The following is a 15,000-nucleotide window of genomic DNA, read 5'->3' as shown; positions in this document are numbered from 1 at the left end:
ACTTCCTGCAAAGTGGGCCTGTGGACACACACACACACACGCACTCAAACACACACACACACACACACACGTCACACACACACACACACACACACACACACACACACACACACACACGTCACATATAAACACACACACATATATCTAATTGTTCATGCATGTACATATGCATGTATTTATGAACCAAAACAGATAGATAGGTAGATAGATAGAGAAATATGCAGATACATATATAGAGAGATAAGAAAGATAGATAGATAGATAGAGACCAATAGACAGACAAATAGACCCGAAAAGAGACAAAAACAGATCAACAGACAGATAGATAGACCCATCAAAGAGACAAAAAACAGATCAATAGACAGATAGATAGGCATCCCGAGAAAGAAAAGGGAAAAAGAGAGAGAGAGTGAGGCAGAAACCCCCACACTCAATATGACAGGACACAGTAACAGCTTTTGGTGACCCTGACGAGCTAGTGGTAGTGGGGGGTAGTGGGGGGTAGTGGGGGGAAGGGGAATGAGGGGTGTTAAGCCAGGAGAGTGAAAGAGGGGGGGGAGGTAGGTCGGCTGGGGGCAAGGGGAGGGTCAGTGAGTATACTGTGGCTCCGTCATGGCAGCAGTGTGGTGTGTTAGCCTGGTCGGTACGGAGGCTGCTTCGTCCAGCTGGCGGGGGCGGCATCCACGTGCGTGCGTGCGGGCGAGCGAGGGAGTGAGTGAGCAATTGTGTGCGGAAACTGTGTTGTCTCTCTACCTTTCTCTCTTTTTGTCTGTTCTCCCACCTTTTTTACTCTGTTTCCCTCTCACCTCTATTCTGTGTTGACAATATTCTGTGTTCTCTCATTTACCGTCTCTCTCTCTCCCTCTCTCTCTCTCTCTCTCTCTCTCTCTCTCTCTCTCTCTCTCTCTCTCTCTCTCTCTCTCTCTCTCTCTCTCTCTCTCTCTCTCTCTCTCTCTCATCCTCATTATCTCTCTCTCCCCTCTCCCCTCCCTCCTCCCCACCCCTTTTTCTCCCTCTTCACGGGACATCTGTCACACGAGGGTTTCAAATGCCGTTACTATAACCGATATGTGCTGGTACTTACTTTTTTTTTGTAAATTTGAATTGTAGTGATGAAGCGATATTTGAATTTTGATTTACTTTACACATCTTGCCGTAGTGATGTGGCGATTTCTATCTGAATGCTTATGTTTCCTTGGATTAATTTTCCGTGTTGTTTTGAAGATATCATTTGATGCATTTCGGTTCAAATTGGTGTTCTTCGTTTGTGGTGAATCATAATGTTAACCTCTGCCCCTTAGACTCACTGAGAACAGCCAAGTAACCTTGAGGATCATGGCTATATAAATTAATTAAAACAATAGAGACTTTTATCATTATCTTGCATTATTAAGACATTTGATGATAGACTTTTGCGAGATATTTCGCAATTTTGATGTGTGAATGAAGATATGAGATATGAAAAAGATATTTGTATATAATCAGAAACACGAATTAAATTGATAATAATAATAATGATAATGATAATAATAATAATACCATAAATGAAACAGAAACAAAATGGTGCAATAAAATAAATGTGGAAAAACATTATCTGGCAACCGCGGCCGAAGGGGCAGAGGAGATTCGTCCGTAGATGAAGCTTAGTTTCTCTCGAGACGCGGAAGGAAGTGGGTGCGTACGTCCCTCGCGCTCTCGGTGATGGTCTGTGACTTGGCTCGTGCGTAGGGCTTCGTGACCGGCGTCGTGTTCTTTTTTCTTTCTTTCTTTCTTCCTCTTCCTTAAAGTTCGTGTCTCTTTCACACTAAATCCGATGTGATGCAGCCGCAGGAAGGAACGATGAGGGTGAAGATCTGCAGCATGGCCCAGCAAGCGGCCCTCGTGTGCGGCGTAATGACGGCCTTCGCGCTGGTCTTCCACAACCTGGCGCAGGACACGGCCGATACCAGAGCGGCCAGTCCTCGCCTCTCGCCTGTCCAGGGTTGGCCCGAGAGAGCCCCCCGCTCCCTCGGCAGGGACTACGAGCTGCCAGGGGGCGAGAACACCCTGCAGGAGGGCGAGGGCCAGACGGGGACGAGGGCTGAGGACCTCCTCGCGGCCGACGGAGGCGACGACGAAGAGGAGCGAAGGAAGGGCCTCCTGAACGCCCTCGTCGCCACCGCCACGGCCAAGCCCACCACCTCCCTCGACGACATCTTCATCAGCGTCAAGACCACCAAGATATTCCACAAGGAGAGGCTCGAAATCATCCTCAGGACGTGGTTCAAGCTCGCGCCCCACCAGGTGAGTCGCGCAGATCACGCCTCCCGGGCTGCTCTTTCCACTGCTGTGTGCTGTGCAGGTGGCGTTAGTTTGCGGGGAAGGCATTAGGGCCAACTATTTTCTTAGCGTGATTAAGTGTGCGTGCGTGTGTAAGTCAGCCAGTTGATTTAGCAGCCAACCTGCATATCAGGCCTACCGTATACGATGATATAAGAACGACACACACACACGCACACACACACACACACACACACACACACACACACACACACACACACACACACACACACACACACACACACACACACACACACACACACACACACACACACACACACACACACACACACACACACACACACACACACACACACACACACACACACACATATATATATGAAGGGAAAATTGCAGTTAGACGGTCACAAAGGTGAAAAAGACAGACAAGCAAACGATAGCACATACATGCAGACAACCAGGCCCCACGTGTGTCTCCCGAAGACTAAAACTAGGCATCCAGGCGGTCTTAAAAGTCTCTCAGGCAACAATTATAATGTCAGAAAGTATACCCCTGTCTGGATCAGCTGTCAGTCACGCCCGCCGCCCTCAGAGCGTCAATTATGAACGGTTAATGAGTGGCTGGTTTAACTGACCACTAACGGAATGTTCTGTAGTGTGTCCCTTTGGTTAATGTTTTTTTTGTTTTTGTTTTTTTTGTATGTGTATTTTTGTTATATTATGTGACTTTGGATTTTTTTTGTGTGTGTCTGTATGCTGATGTGTGTGTGTGTGTGCTTGTTTTTTTTTATTGTTGTTTATTTTGTGTATGAGTGTGTCTGTGTGTGTTTGAATTGCTTGTTTTTAACGGATATTTTATTATTATTATTATTTTTTTAGTGTCTTGTCTTTCTGTCTGATATATATTCTGGTTGTCTGTCTGTAAACTACACATAAACTATGCCATTTGCTTTTTTTCTTTTGTTATAAAGTTGATTTACTGGGTTTAACTTGCATATATCGTAGTTAACCTTAAGCAGATTTACTGAGAAAAAATGCGAGGATTTTTTTTTATAACTTTGATCTGATGTTTATTCGGTAGATCACATTTCACATGGACTGATAATGAGTATATATTTATTTTTTTTTTCCTCTTTTTAATTTGCCTTTGCTACGCGGAAGAGAGAGGGAGAGGGAGAGACACCCAATAAGATGATAACCTGATAACACATTTCCTCTCTCTCTCTCTCTCTCTCTCTCTCTCTCTCTCTCTCTCTCTCTCTCTCTCTCTCTCTCTCTCTCTCTCTCTCTCTTTCTCTTTTTCTCTCTTTTTCTTTCTCTCTTTCTCTCCCTCCCACTATCTATCTATTTATCTCTCTACATTTTGCTCGTTTCTCTCTATCGCCTCTTTTATCCATCTTGTCTCCTTTCTCCTTCCTCCATCAACCTCTTTATTTGAAATACCCATGACATCATTTTTAACAAGAAAATTGACGCAAAGTTAGCCTCAGGGCATAGAATGGGAGATATGGGGGTGGGGAATAGGGGAGGGGGTTGATAAAAGAGAGAGAGAGAGAGAGAGAGAGAGGACAGGTGGCCTAGTATTTTTATTAGAAAACAAGGGGGAAACAGGTCATGGGGAGACGAAATCCCTTGGACTCATTTGTCGTGACCCCGAGAGGCCTATGTCTGTCAGGTCAAAGTAGGTCCGGGGATCAAGTTGATGTATCGCATTCTTGATAATTCACTTTTTTCGAAATAATTGGTTGGGGTTTGGTAGAAAGGATAGGTTTTCGTAAGTGTTTGAAATTGATTTGCAGAAATGTAAGCGTTATATATATATATATGTGTGTGTGTGTGTGTGTGTGTGTGTGTGTGTGTGTGTGTGTGTGTGTGTGTGTGTGTGTGTGTGTGTGTGTGTGTGTGTGTGTGTGTGTGTGTGTGTGTTTGTGTGTGTGTGTGGGTGTGTGTTTGTGTGTACATACATATACGTATATACACACACATACGTACATTTCTATTTATGCTTATTCCTATATCACGAAAAATATTATCATCGCATTGACCTCTGTATCCGTCTCCAATATTGTTATTTACTGGATTACTTAAGCATGATTCCCTAACCTTATTTTCATCTGCTATTCAACGATAAAAAAAAACATACCAAGAGAAAAAATAGTAAATAAGCAACCGGTAAAACGAACAGTGACCTGAGAAATGATGGGAAAGGTTACTCTAATATTTACCGTGAAGAAACCAGTTAGAAGGAGGAGATGGTGGAGGGGGAAGAAGAGGGTGAAGGAGATGGTGGAGGGGGAAGAGGGTGAAGGAGGAGATGGTGGAGGGGGGAGAAGAGGGGGAAGGAGGAGATGGTGGAGGGGGAAGAAGATGGGGGAGGAGAAGATGGAGAAGAAGAGGAGGGAGGGGAAGAGGGGGAAAGTGGAGGAGAGGAAGAGGGGGAAAGAGAAGAAGAAGTGGGGGGGAAGGGGAAGAAGGAGAAGATGAAGGAGAGGAAGAGGTGGGAAGGACAAGGAGAAGGAGGAGGAGAAGAAAAATATAGAAACAATAACTACGACAGTGGTAATAAACAGTAATAGTAGGAAAAAAATAATGCGAAATAAGAATAAGAAAAGAGGGGATCAGAAGAAGGAGAATAAGAGAGAGAACTGAAAGGAAGGGAATAAAGTGTGTTTCCTCTCTGATAATAATTCAGTGAAGTAGAAAGAACTTCCTTTTATTTACTTCATATTGTATTTCGTCATTTGTAGATATCTGTGTCTGTTTATATATGTATATATTGACTGGTAGCTAGATAGATTGGTAGATTGACTGATAGACAGGTAGATATAGATGGAAAAATGGATAGATAGATACTTACACAGGTGCATATATATTTATCATATGCAATTATACGCGCCTGTGTGTTTGCGAGAATCTACCTGAAAGCACGGCTTAAAAAGTTTGTTTTTTTCAGTTACCCAAAACAACTATTTAGAACCTTTCACAACCAGGAATATTTAGTCAGCCAATGCATTTAGGCCTACAACCCCCCCCCCCCCCTTTCTTCTACTCCCCAAAATAAACTTACTCCTACAGGTTCCTCCTACCCTCCCCCTCCCGTGCAAGGACTGGAAATCCCCTCTTTGTCCTCTGACCTCATCCCACCCCACGTGACCTTCGTTTGACCTGCTCCTAGGGATGACCTCTCCGTAGGGGTGGTGGTGGTGGAGGTGACCTGAGCTTTCTAACTCTCTCTCTCTCTCTCTTTCTTTCTTTCTTTCTTTCTTTCTCTCTCTCTCTCTCTCTCTCTCTCTCTCTCTCTCTCTCTCTCTCTCTCTCTCTCTCTCTCTCTTCTCTCTCTGTCTGTGTCTGTGTCTCTGTCTCTCTCTCTCTCTCTCTCTCTCTCTCTCTCTCTCTCTCTCTCTCTCTCTCTCTCTCTCTCTCTCTCTCCCTCCCTCCCTCCCTCCCTCCCTCCCCCCTCCTCCTACCCCCTCTCCTTCCCTCCCTCCCTCCCCCTCCCCCTTCCCCCTAGGTCAGGTGGCAGGTGGAACAAGTAAGGGAAAGGTGGGGGGGGGGGGGAGGTCATTGTTTAGGGGACACCAGTAATTATCATATTTCGTTTATGAAAATCAGGTGTTGTGCTTGTTGTTGCGGTCGTAGTTCGGGGTGTTCGTATTGAGATAATTATCAGTATAGATTGTAATTTGGTATCTGGCGGATCATTATAGGTTGTATATTTTCTGTTTCATGTATTGTTTATAAGTTGTATTTTTTTGTTTCATGTAACGTTAATAAGTATTTTTTTCTTGTGTATTAATGTATGTTGTATTTTTTAAAATCTCATGTATGATTGTATGTTGTAGTTTTTTTTCTTTTTATCTCATGTGTCATTACAAGTTGTGTATTTTTTATCTCACGGTATAATTATATATAAATAAATATATTATGTACTTTGTATCACGTATTTGAAGAATCAGTATTTTCATTATTCTTTTTTTTTCAATTTTTTGGTTCTGTTTTTTGCGTAGGTCTTGATTTCCTTCTTTGTTACATTTTTGGTAAAGATACGATATCAAAAAAAAAGAAAAGAAAAAAATATAATATTATAGTAATAATTATGAAAATAATAAAAGAAAATAATAATAAAGATTAGGGTTTGCCAAAAGGTCGAGGCAGCTATTTTGCAATCTTGATTTTTATAATTGTGTAAATTCAGTCGAGGCTACGATTCTCTGCCCCTTCTGGTAATCGTCAAATTTTCCGATATTTTCTACCATCTCTTTATGACTGTTCACGTTCTTACATTTGAGCCACGTTATCAGCTTTCTTTTTTTTTACTTTTTTTAGTCCAATTTGATCATTTACATTGTCGTTGTATATGTGTTTTTTTTTATCAACGTATCTCCTCGCCAAATGCGAAAAACTTATATCGCTGAAGATACATTACACACAAAAAAAAAACAAAAAAAAAACATGGCACTGTCTGGCACTGGAGAACACTTGCTCGACCAGTAAGCGAGCTCGCACTAGCAACAAGGACAACAACAACAACAGATAAAAACACAAACAACAATAGCTCGACGTCACCAAAACAGCTGATCCTTCCCTCAAACGGTCACACGAACATCACATAACAACACGAAGATGATCTAGAGTTGCCGGCTTTGGATATCACGTGCGTTTTTCGTTACTCGTCTCTTGTGTGTGTGTGTGTGTGTGTGTGTGTTTTAGGAGGGGGGGGGGGTCATTCTCTCTCTGTCTCTCTTTCTTTCTTTTGAGTCTGGTTGTGTGTGTGTGTGTGTGTGTGTGTGTGTGTGTGTGTGTGTGTGTGTGTGTGTGTGTGTGTGTGTGTCTGTCTGTCTGTCTGTCTGTCTGTCTGTCTGTCTGGCGTTGGCTTTGGGTCTGGTAATGGCTATGTTTGTTCTCTAAGTTTCTAGTTTTTTTTCTGTTCTCGTTTTTGCTTAATGATGCTACTTCTCTCTTTCTCTCTCTCTCTCTCTCTCCCTCTCTCTCTCTCCTCTCTCTCTCTCTCTCTCTCTCTCTCTCTCTCTCATCTCTCTCTCTCTCTCTCTCTCTCTCTCTCTCTCTCTCTCTCTCTCTCTCTCTCTCTCTTCTTTCGCTTTCTCTTACTCTTTCTCTTTCTTTTTCTCTCTCTCTCTTTTTCTCTCTCTCATACACTTTTCTTATTTGAATTATTCTATTCTCCCAATTTATCTTTTTCTCGGCGAGGAAAGAAGCTACTCATATATATAATGTTGCAAGTATGTTGACACGTGAAAATGCGCTGGAGTCACATACGGGAGAGATTAGCGTGCACGAGTGAGTAAACGGACAGCGCACGCATACCACATGCGTGTGAGTACGCGTGTGTACGTTTTGTCAGCTTCATGTTTACGTTCCTGTGTGTGCGTATTCGCATGTCAGGGTTGTATATATGTGTGAACGCAGTGTCGACTTCGTGTGTAGGTTTCTACATGTGTCAGTTTCTACATTCTGTGTACGTGCCCATGTGCGTATCCGCGTGCCCGGGTTGTGTAAGTGTGCGAACGCACGGTCTACTTTGTGTGTACGTGTCTGTGTGCGTATTCGCGTGTCTGGGTATCTGCCCACTCGATTACGCTCGTAACTCGATGACCCGTAGTTTTACTTTCACTACGCTCATTAACATATTTGTCATCCGAATCACTGGAGGCAAAACTACATAGTCTGCATCTTACCCATTCCATCTCTCTATTTCTTTCTCTCTCTCTTTATTTTTTTTTTCTCTCTCTATTTCTCTCTCTCTCTAAATATATATATTTCTCTCTCTCTCTCTCTCTCTCTCTCTCTCTCTCTCTCCTCTTCTCTCTCCCCTCTCTCTCTCTCTCTCTCTCTCTCTCTCTCTCTCTCTCTATTTCTTTTTCTCTCTCTATCCCTCTCCCACTCCTCCCACTCCCACTCCCTCTCCCTCTCATCTCCTCTCCTCTCCCCTCCCCTCTCCCACCCCCTCCCACTCCCCCCCTCCCCCTCTTCCCTCCCCTCCCTATCCTCTCCCCCCAATCTCCCTCTCCCTCTCCCACTCCTTCTCCTACCGTAACAAAACCCGAGCTGTGGTACACCCCTGCGGTACGCGATGAGGTGCTGTACCGTGGGAAAACACCCACAGAAACGGAATGACGTTCGCCAGATATCTGCATAAGGTATTTTCTGAAATATGGAGGTGTGGGGTCTGGTTTAATGGGAAAGGGGAAGAAGGAGAAAATAAGGAAGAGAAGAAGGAGGATAAGGAGAGGGAAGGGTGAGAGAGGGAGAGGGATGAGGAGGATGGGGAGTAAGAGAAAGTGAGTTGAGGGGGCGAGAGGGAGACAGGGAGATAGAGAGGGAGAAAGGGAGAGAGAGGGAGAAAGGGAGAGAGAGGGAGAAAGGGAGAGAGAGGGAGAAAGGGAGAGAGAGGGAGAAAGGGAGAGAGAGGGAGAAAGAGAGAAAGAGAGGGAAAAAGAGAGAAAGAGAGAGAGAGAGAGAGAAAGAGAGAGAGAGAGAGAGAGAGAATGAGAGACAGGGAGACCGAATTAAGACACAGGATGCACAATAGCCACAGAGGATAAGCATAATTTAAATAGACTTCGAGTGCGGGAGGTGGGAATCGAGACGGGGGGGTGGGTGGGGTGGGGGGGAATGAGAGGAGGAAGGGAGGAACGAGGGAGAGGGAGGGAGGGTGGGAGAGGGAGAGAGAGGAACGGTGGAGAAGCTGATAGACATAAATAGATTAGGAGAGCGATAGAGAGAGAGAGAGAAGAGAAAAGAAAGAAAGAGAGAGAGAAAAGAGAGAGAGAGAGAGAGAGAGAGAGAGAGAGAGAGAGAGAGAGAGAAGAGAGAGAGAGAGAGAGAGAGAGGGGGGGGGGAAGGGGGAGGGGGGGGGGAGCAGAGGCGGGTGTTGAAAGAGATGAAGGGGGGGGTATTTTTTTAAAACAGCCCTTATTCTCCCAATCTCTACTTATCTTCTCCCCTTTCCCCCACCCCCTCCCCTCCCCCCCTTCCCCTCTTCTAACCCACTTCCTCCCTCCTCCCCCCTCCCCCCCCTATTATTACTACTACTACTACAAACTCCACCCTCTCACCCTCTCTTTTACCTCCCCACCTTCCTCTTCCTTATTCCTTTCTTCCCCTCTTCCCTCTCTATCCCCTCTTTCTCTCCTCCCTCTCCCCTCTTTCTCTCCTCTCCATCCCCTCTTTCTCTCCTCTCCATCCCCTCTTTTTCCTCACCTCCTTTTCTTCATCCCTCCTTTCCCCTCCTCACCTCTGTCCTCTCCTCCTCCCTCTCCCCTCTTTCTCCATCTCATCCCCCCTTTTCCCCCTCTATCTCCCCTTCCCCCCACATATCCTCCTCCCCCATCATTCCTCCTTTTCCCCTCGTCCACCCTTTCCCCCCCCCCCCATCCCCGTTTTCCTCCCCAACCTCCCCTCCCAACCCCCACCTCCCACTTCCACATTACTCCCCCCCTCCCCCTCCCCTTCCCCTCCTCTCCCCCCCTCTCTCCTTCCCCTCTCCTCCCCTCTCCCCTCCCCCCCTCTCCCTCCCTCCACCCCCCAAACGCCCCCCCCCTCCTGTTTCAGCCCCCTCCCCCTCCCCCTTCCCCCATCCCCCCCACCCCCCTTCCCCCCTCCCCCATCACACAAACAAATACAACACATACAAAAAGCAAACAACCCCACACACAAACAAAAATACACAACACACACAAACCACCCAACAGCAAACAAACACACAAAAACCCCACCACACACAAACAACACAAACACACACACAAAAAACACACACACACACACAAACAAACAAAAAAAAAACAAACACACACACACAAACAAAAAACAAAAAACAAAAAAACACCAAAACACACCACAACCCAAAACACACCACCCCAAAAACCACACACACACAAAACACACACACACACACACCCCCACACATTGGGGGGTTTATTTTGTTTGGGCCTCGAGTTGAATGAGTGTGATTGACCACGGCGCTTCTACAGCATCAAACGCGTATTTCATGTGGTAGCGCCTTCGTCAGCGTCGCCTGGGGGAGGGAGGGAGGGAGGGAGGAGAAGGAGGGAGGAATGGGAGATGGGAGGAGAGGGAGGGGGGCGAAGGGGGATGGGGGAGAGGGGGTTAGGGTGGAGGGAGGGAGGAGGGGAAGGAGGGTTGAAGGGGGGAGGAGTAGGGGATGGAGGGAGAGGGAGGGGGACGAAGAGGGATGGGGGAAGGGAGGGAGTAGAGAGGGGAGAGATTAAGTGGGAGGTGTGTGGGGGGTCCTAGTGGTGTTGGGGGTATGGAGTATAGTGGGGGGGGGGAGATTATGGAGTAGGGGGGGGGTAGGGACCTGTTGATTATGACCGTATCCTGCTTTTCTATCAGATTGGGGGGAGGGGGGGGAGATGGAGGGGGGAAGGGTCTATATACTTTTTTTTTTTTTTTTTTTTTTTTTTTTTTTGAGTGGGGTTTGTGAGAAAGTGGTGTGTGTCTGTGTCTGTTTGTTTTTTAATGTTTTTTCAGGTGATTATTTTATAATCATCATTGTCATTATAATTATTATTGTGATTATTATTAGTATTATCAATATTATTATTATTATTATCATTGTTAAAATTATTATTATTCTCGTTATTATTACTATTATTATTATTTATATTATTATTATTAATGTTATTATCATTATTATTATTATTATTATTATTATTATTATTATTATTATTATTATTATTATTATTATTATTATTATTATTATCATTATTATTGTTGTTGTTGTTATTGTTATGATTATCATTATCACTATCATTATCATCTATATTTCCATTATCAATACTGCGATTACCATTGCTATTATATATTATTCTTATTATCATTTGAATGTTAATAATAATGATTTAAATATTACAGAAATGACTGAAAAACCTCCTGTTATAACTCACAAAATCACTCGTATTTTTACCGTGATTTTTTATATATTTTTTTAAATTTAGATATTTAATTTTGTTATTATTTATTTATTTATTTATCTGTCTATCTATTTATTTATCTATTTATTTATTTTCTTATACTATTTTTTATTTATTTTATTTTATTTTGTTGTGGTTAAAGATCGGTTTTAGGGGCGTTTCCCTTTGGTCTTTTTTGGGGAGACAAGTGTGACGTGCTTTGATCTTCGTGGCCTTGCGTGTGTGGGTATTTCCACCCCTTTCTCCTCTCCTCTTCTCTTCTCTTTTATTTTATTCTCTTCTCTTCTCTTTTGTTCTCTTTTCTTCTCTTCTCTTTTCTTTTCTTTTCTTCTTTTCTTTTATTTTTTCTTCTCTTCTCTCCTCTTCTCTTTTGCATAACACTTCTTTCCCCTCATAAAAGGTAAGATGTAGGACACCCTTCCCCTTTTATGCCCTTTTCCCCTTTTCCCTTAACTTTTTCCCCTTTCTCCCTTTCGCTATCCCTGCTATATTTCCACGTGGCTTGACCCTCACCTTCTCCCCCTCCCCCCCCTCTCTCCCTTCCCGAGTATCATATGAGGTCATACCGTTATCTCTTCCCTCTCCCCTCTTTCTCCCTTTCTCCCTCTTCCCTCTCCCCCTCTCTCCCCTCTCTCCTTTACTCTTCCCCCCCTCATATTCTGCTACGTGAGTCATTCCTCTTTATATAGCTCCCTCCTTTCCCCCTCCTCTCCCTCTCCCTCTCCCCTCAGCCTGTTTCGTCTCCCTTTTGTTTTCATGTTTCTCTCTCCCTTCCCTCCCTCTTCCCATCTCACCCTTGTACCCTCCTTCCTCTTTCCCTCCCTCCTTGTACCCTCCTACCCTTCCCTCCATCTTGCTACCCTCACCCATCCTCCATTTTCCTCCCCTCCCCTTCTCCATCCCTCGTCTCCCTTTCCTCCCTTCCTCCCCATCCCTCCTCTCCCCTCCCCCCCTCCCCCTCCCCTCCCCTCCCCTCCCCTCCCCCCTTTCCATCCCCTCCCCTCCCCTCCCTTCCCCTCCCCTCCGCTTGCTGGCTCACGTGTGCGCCCATGTTACCCTCGGGCAGGACGATCCACTTCAGCCAATGAATAGCAATTAGGGGTCTCTGTGACTGAGCCTGGATCATGCGGGCGGGTGTGTGTTGGGGAGGGCGTTTTTGGGTGGTGGGGGTTGGTGGTGGGGAAGATTTTTTTTTGGGGGGGAGGGAGAGATGGGGGAGGTGAGAAGGGGGGGGGGAGAGGAATGGGCGGGTGGGGGGTGAGTGGGGAATGTGTGAATGTGTGTGTGTGTGTGTGTGTGTGTGTGTGTGTGTGTGTGTGTGTGTGTGTGTGTGTGTGTGTGTGTGTGTGTGTGTGTGTGTGTGTGTGTGTATGTATGTATGTATGTATGTGTCTAATGGCTCAATAGAAAACAGGACTGAGAATAGGGATTAAAATGTAGGCATAGCTATGGATATGCTTGGGTGTGCTTGCGTGTGTGCGTATCCATATATGTATGTATCTATTTGTTCCTATGTACGTGTGTATGTATATGTTTTATATGCGTCTCAAGGTCCTGTGTATAGCCCCTTTTTATATATCTTTTTAAAACTCTACTGCTACCATTTCTTTTTGCAATTGCGTGCAAGATCCGAATTTGTATGACGTAAACAAGTGTAGGATCGTTGCATGCGTGAGTGCGTACGTGCGTGCGTGCGTGCGTGCGTGTCATCTCGTGTGCTGTCGTGTGCGTTCGACTTCTGTGTTTGTTTGTTTGTTTGTGTGTTTTGTTTACTTGAATTTAACTAATATTGATGAATAAAATTGGGGAAAGACGGTACATATAACCACGTGCGTTCGTGTTAATTGATGAATATGGAAAAAAGCGATTTAAAAAAGTACAAATGAATATATAAATGAGAATGAATGATAAGTAATGAGCTTAGAGAAAGATAAATAAATAGGCAAGTCCACCCTCCAGCAAATTATACTCACAGACAAAAAAAAAACGAAAAAAAAACGATAAATAGATAAAAATAGATATTTACATCAATACGATAGATAGAGAAATACACCAATAGACAATTGAATAAATACACACGCATACTTGAATCAAACTTGATGCTTTTCTCAGAGTCAAATGCTCAGATAAGGCTTAAGGATGGGACCTGCCTTCCTTATCGCAGATACGAAAGATAGCTTATCAGTGGACCTTTAATTAAGATGTTGATTGTGATTGGGGATCAGACAGGACCTTGTCGATGGAAAACGATTGGCAATTGTATGATTTTTTTTTTTTTTTTTTCATTTTAACGCAAGGAAGAAGGAAATATTGGGAAAATGTTTTTGTTGTGAGATATATTATTATTATTGTTGTTATTGTTATTATTGTTATTATTATTATTATCATTGTTGTTGCTGTTGTCGTTGTTGTTTTGTTATTATTGTTATTATTATTATTATTATTATTGTTATTATTATTATTATTATTATTATTATTATTATTATTATTATTATTGTTATTATCATTTTTATTGTTATCGTTATTGCTGTTATTATTATTATTATTATTGTTGTTCTTATTATTGTCGTTGTTGTTGTTGTTTTATTATTATTATTATTATTATTATTATTGTTATTTTTATTATTATTATTATCATTATTATTATTATTATTATTATTATTATTATTATTATTTATTTTATTTTTTATTATTATTATTATTATTAATGTTTTTATGCGCACACGTAAATACATACACGCGCTCACGTATACACGTGCATGCAGTATATATATTTGCAATAATTAAAGCAAAAAAAAAGAAAAAGAAAATATATCGTTGTAACGTCGACTATCCTTTAATTATGTATTTTGATGATAATAAATTTATTAACAAAAAAAAAAAAAAAAAAAAAAATGATACCTTACATATATTTTATCCATTCCAACCGACTTCTTAATGATTATATTCCTTGCAAAAAGTGAGGCTTTGCATCTCCAAAGCAACATTACAATGAATTCTTCTTCGCTATGCCACATACCCTCCTCTAAACCGCATAGCAACATACCAAACATAGTCCGGAGTTCGTTGTTATCCTCACCACGTCATCACATGCCGAGGCGTCGACATGGTATAGCTTGGAGGGCGTGATGTAATGCAATCCTGGTTGTGACGTGATCCTGGTTGACATTTTCAGGTAATCCCTCCGTGTGGTTGATTTGGGATTTTATGTCTGTCTTTTTTTTTTTTTTTGTCTTTTGGGATAGTGTTTTTTTTTGTCTGTTTTTTTTTTTTTTTTTTTTTTTTTTTTCGTCTTTTGGGATAGTGTGTGTGTGTGGGGGGGGTTGTGAAGGGGTTAGGGGGAGGGGGGAGGGGGGTAAGAGATGTTTTCTCAAGTGCTTCCTCCTTTCTTTTCTTTATTCCCCGTTTACGTCCTTTTCTTCTCTCTTCCTACGCCACTTATCTTCTCTTCTCCTCCTCTTCCACTCCTCCCATATCCTCCCCCTTGCCTATTCTCCTCATCTTCCTTATCCTCTTCCCTTTCCCTCTTCTTACCTTCCTCTCCTCTTCTCCCTCCTTTCCTCTCCTATTTTCTCCTGCCTGTCCTCTCCTTCCTTCCTCTCCTCCCTCCCTCTCTTCCCTTCCCTCCTCCTCTTCTTCCGCCCCTCCCCTTTTCCCCTCATTTCCTCTCTTCTCTTCCCTCCTCCTCCTCCTCCTTCTCCTCCTCCTCCTCCTCCTCCTCCTCCTCCTCCTTCTCTTCTCCGCCCCCTCTTTCTCCCTTCCCCCC

At 43.4% G+C, this 15,000-nt stretch overlaps 1 protein-coding gene across 2 annotated transcripts in view; it reads left to right on the top strand.

Annotated features, from left to right (window-relative positions):
• Positions 1-634: 634 nt before the first annotated feature.
• LOC119596405 (fringe glycosyltransferase-like) overlaps positions 635-15,000 on the top strand; it is a 60,059-nt gene continuing 45,693 nt past the window's right edge. Inside the window, exons 1-2 of one of the 2 annotated variants that reach the window (XM_037945642.1) lie at positions 635-711; positions 1,825-2,283. In XM_037945642.1, the coding sequence (XP_037801570.1) occupies positions 1,840-2,283 (444 nt within the window). In that variant the 5' untranslated portion in view covers positions 635-711; positions 1,825-1,839. Of the gene's footprint in view, positions 712-1,625; positions 2,284-15,000 lie in introns of those variants that run through there. The other variant, XM_037945641.1, reaches the window with a different exon arrangement.

This window comes from Penaeus monodon, chromosome 37 (genome assembly GCF_015228065.2).
Source record: "Penaeus monodon isolate SGIC_2016 chromosome 37, NSTDA_Pmon_1, whole genome shotgun sequence".
Classification (NCBI taxonomy): domain Eukaryota; kingdom Metazoa; phylum Arthropoda; class Malacostraca; order Decapoda; family Penaeidae; genus Penaeus; species Penaeus monodon.
Note: the sequence above shows the minus strand (reverse complement) of the source record. Positions and strands in the feature narration are given on the sequence as shown.